Source organism: Lactuca virosa, chromosome 5, assembly GCF_052849685.1.
Source record: "Lactuca virosa cultivar CGN04683 chromosome 5, Lactuca_virosa_CGN04683_v6, whole genome shotgun sequence".
Classification (NCBI taxonomy): Eukaryota; Viridiplantae; Streptophyta; class Magnoliopsida; order Asterales; family Asteraceae; genus Lactuca; species Lactuca virosa.
Genome location: NC_136430.1, coordinates 259,092,500 through 259,096,512, shown reverse-complemented (window position 1 = coordinate 259,096,512; position 4,013 = coordinate 259,092,500). Strand labels below are relative to the sequence as shown.

At 30.6% G+C, this 4,013-nt stretch overlaps 1 protein-coding gene across 1 annotated transcript; it reads left to right on the top strand.

Moving 5' to 3' along the window:
• The first annotated feature begins 289 nt into the window (after positions 1-289).
• On the top strand, positions 290-2,808 carry LOC145116972 (basic helix-loop-helix (bHLH) DNA-binding superfamily protein). The gene is made up of 5 exons (XM_079053269.1): positions 290-476; positions 569-734; positions 903-1,136; positions 1,212-1,382; positions 2,472-2,808. The coding sequence occupies exons 1-5, from the start codon at positions 382-384 to the stop codon at positions 2,559-2,561; spliced, it is 756 nt and encodes a 251-aa protein (XP_078909395.1). The 5' UTR covers positions 290-381; the 3' UTR covers positions 2,562-2,808.
• Positions 2,809-4,013: the final 1,205 nt, after the last annotated feature.

Here is a 4,013-nt window from a genome sequence, read left to right as displayed (position 1 = left end):
CGGACTCTATTTGATTTTTCATATAAGACTCGCCCCACATCAAACCCGGTCGCAAACCGGGTTCTTTTAAGATTTTAACCGGGTCCTTTTAGCATTTTTGTAGTAGTATAAGGACCAAACATGTAATTTATCCGACTCACATAGACAATTTTCATAAGTGATCATGTAATTTACTCTTTACTTTATTAAGTAATCATGGGACGTAAGATCGTTTACCTCATCCTCAACCCCCCACCCCCGGGGCAATTATTCCCCAAAAGAACCACTATAAAAAGACCATGTGACTTGAAGAAATAAAAATCTTATACCAATAACAATACAAAAACACCCTTTTCTCCTAAAATCTCAATCACCATATCATCTTCTTCCCGACGCAAATCCATGGAAGATATTGGTGATGAATACCAGAACATCGGCGATGAGTATAAAAACTATTGGGAGACCAATATGTTTCTCCAAACCCAAGAATTCGATAGGTAATTAATCATACTAATTAACTAATCATATGATCTTCTCCTTTTCTCTTTGTTTTTTAAACCTGAATCCATCTGCAAATTCTGAAATACAGTTGGGGTGGATTGGAGGAAACATTTTCCGGCTACTATGATTCAAGTTCGCCGGACGGAACTCAGTCGTCGGCGGCCTCCAAAAACATCGTTTCAGAGAGAAATAGGAGGAAGAAGCTCAATGATAGGCTCTTTGCACTTAGAGCAGTGGTCCCTAACATAAGCAAGGTGTGGCCCTTCACACTTGATTAAAACTCGTATATATAATAAGTGCACTGTCACCTCACTTCCTTTATTTATCTCTTTCGGGTCATACACCTTTTTGTCACCCACAATTCAATTGTTTTTGCAATAAATATAATTGGTTTTTAATTTATGGACATGATATTATTTTAGATGGATAAAGCGTCGATAATTAAAGATGCAATTGATTATATTCAACATTTGCATGAACAAGAGAGGATTATTCAAGAGGAGATAATGAAACTAGAGTCTAAAAAATCAGAATCTGGGGTTTACGATTTTGATCAGGACACAATGTTCATGTCAACGGAAAAATCAAAGAAGAAAAGGATTCAGCAATCTCCAGATACAAGTGATTCAAGAGCCTTTCCGATTGAAATTATTGAAGTAAGTCAAAGTCTTGAACTGTTTTTACGTACTCTCGTGCTTTTATCTCAAATTGATGATTGTGTTAATTAACAGTTGAAAGTGTCATACGTGGGAGAGAAGACAGTATTGGTGAGTTTGAAATGCAGGAAAAGAAGAGACACGATGGTCAAGATTTGTGAGGTTTTTGAATCTTTGAAGCTCAATGTTGTCACTGCCAACATCACTGCTTTTCCTGAGACCCTTTTCAAGACACTCTTCATTCAGGTCTCTCTCTCTCTCTCTCTCTCTCTCTATATATATATATATATATATATATATATATATATATATATTCAAGTTTGTTTTGAAAATAGGTAAAAAAGTATGGGCAATAATTGAAGTCTAAAATATCTAGATAGTGTTGACGAAATAACTGGGACAAGATAGATTATGTTGCTTCAAAAAATGTGATGGTGATATATTTGAAGATTTTACTAAAACCAGTAAACCACACGGTAAAAGTTTTTGACAAAGATACATAAGCAAGAAAAATTGAAATATGAAAACATAAAGGGTTCCATTTTTAAAAACTTGTTATGTTTAATTACAGGAACCTAGTTTTCTTTTTTAATATTTAACAAACATTTATTAATTTCTATGATGAAGTTTATTATTATTTTATGTTATTTTGTATTTTAGTGATAATTTAGGCAATATTGATTGTGATATAATAGTCTTTGTCTATAAAAAAAAGAACAAAGTAATTAGGCTTTTAAAACTAGTTGAAACCTGTGCAAACTAATTCATATATCCTCAATTTAAATTTTTTTCGATGGATATTTTTATCTATTAAATCATTAATAACGTGTCATATATATTTTCAGGTCTTAAGATAATGTAAAATAAAGGGTTCTCAATCTCAAATACGACAAGTAAAATCCAAATGGGACTTAGCTGCGTAATTAAAAAAACATTATCTTCATATTTTGCTTATATATATATATATATATATATATATATATATATATATATATATATATATATATATATATATATATATATATACACACAAAAGTCTTCATTTGTTGGGTGGTTAACTCGTCATTTTTTTATAAGAAAATGCATCATATTTAGACTCTAGAAAACAATTATATATATATATATATATATATATATATATATATATATATATATATATATATATATATATATATATATATATAGTTTTCTTTTCATCTTTATATTTATATGTTTTATCTATATGTGTATGCATACACGTTCCCATTATATATACTTTAAATTACACTTGATCAAATGCATACTACCTTTATTTATCATATTATAATAATAATTATATTGTTTTTTGTTTTACAGGCGGATGAAGAAGAAATAGACGTTATGAAGTTACAAATTCACACAGCCCTTTGTGCTCTAAATGACCCTCTAAGTTCAATGAGCACCTAGTGTTATCATTTTATGTGTATTTTCTTTTGATTTTGTAAGCTTTCTTCAAAGGAAATGGGCCATACATATGTTTTTTGGTAGAAAAAATCCACTAAAGCCTCTTACTTTATAGAAAATAGAGAAAAATCATGTAAACGAATAAACCTTAGTGTGTCCCTCCCACTCCTTATATTCTTTTTCTTTTTCTTTGTAATTTACTTTTTTTGCCATTGGTCAATGGTGATAGAAAATTTTTCTTTTTGATTTTTTCTGAGTTGTTTCCCTCGAAAAAGGTATTTTCGCCCAGAAATCATCAAGATTTTTCATAGGGGTTGCCACAAATTAAATATATATGTTTGCAATGGGACTGTCAGGTATGACAGAATGAGACAAGAATGTGTATTTTAAATACAGTATTTAATAGAGAAATCAAATAGGCTAATTCAATGTCGTCTCGTGGTTAGTGGAGTTTGCGGTTAATTGGTGTCATTGTCCAAAGAAAAAGAGAATTTTTCTAGGGATTGTTTATGGATTCTTATGGTGTATTTGGAAAGCGAGGAACGAAAAAGTGTTTAGATCTACTTGTGCTAATGCTCCTAAGGTGGTGGATAATATTCTTGCTTTGGTGTTTGATTGAGTTAAACATAAGGGGAAGTTTAATAATTGCAATTGGTGTGTTTGGGTTTGTAACCCTTTTGACATTTTGTAGTTGTGTTGTTTATGTTTTTGCCCTGCCTTTGCCTCGTTAGGCTGTGGCTTTAATAAAATTCTCCGCCGGTTAAAAAAAATAAAAAGCTAATTCAATATGTATTCCAATTGTTTCCTATATTTCATATGTAAGTGGGTGAATGTATGATTTAACAATTTATATGAATGAGAGAGTATATATATAATAACACCCATCAAATATCATTTTATTTGTTTTCCTATAAATTCTTCTACTCCTTAGATCTAGACAAATATTAAAATAAATAAATAAAAAGATTAATAAAATTAATAGATTTCACATGGCATTATTTTATATGAGAAACAAGAACAATAGGAATAAACATTAGAAAAAATTAACTCTTTGTAGACTAAGGCAGTCGGATCTCTAGTATGCCTCATTCACAAAGCTGAACTATAAGGGGTATAAGAAAACTGTCTATGGAATGGTAGTTGAATGAGTGTCCACTCTCACCAATCGCTTCCTTATTTGGTGGATGGTCGTTAGCAGAACGGATCTGATATGATATTAACTTCATTAAAAGTATAATGCTAATAAAGTAACTAAAATACCTTTTATAAAATCTAACTCTTAGTTACTTTAGAAAAAATATGAAAAGTATGCTAATTCATAAAATTGCACACTATATTTTATAGTAGTTACCGGAGTGCGTGTGGTTATCCAGCACGCTAATAGTGACTATAAAGAGTAATAGTGGCCATCTCGAAAATTATCATTGATTAATAGAGAGCGTGTGGTTAACCAGC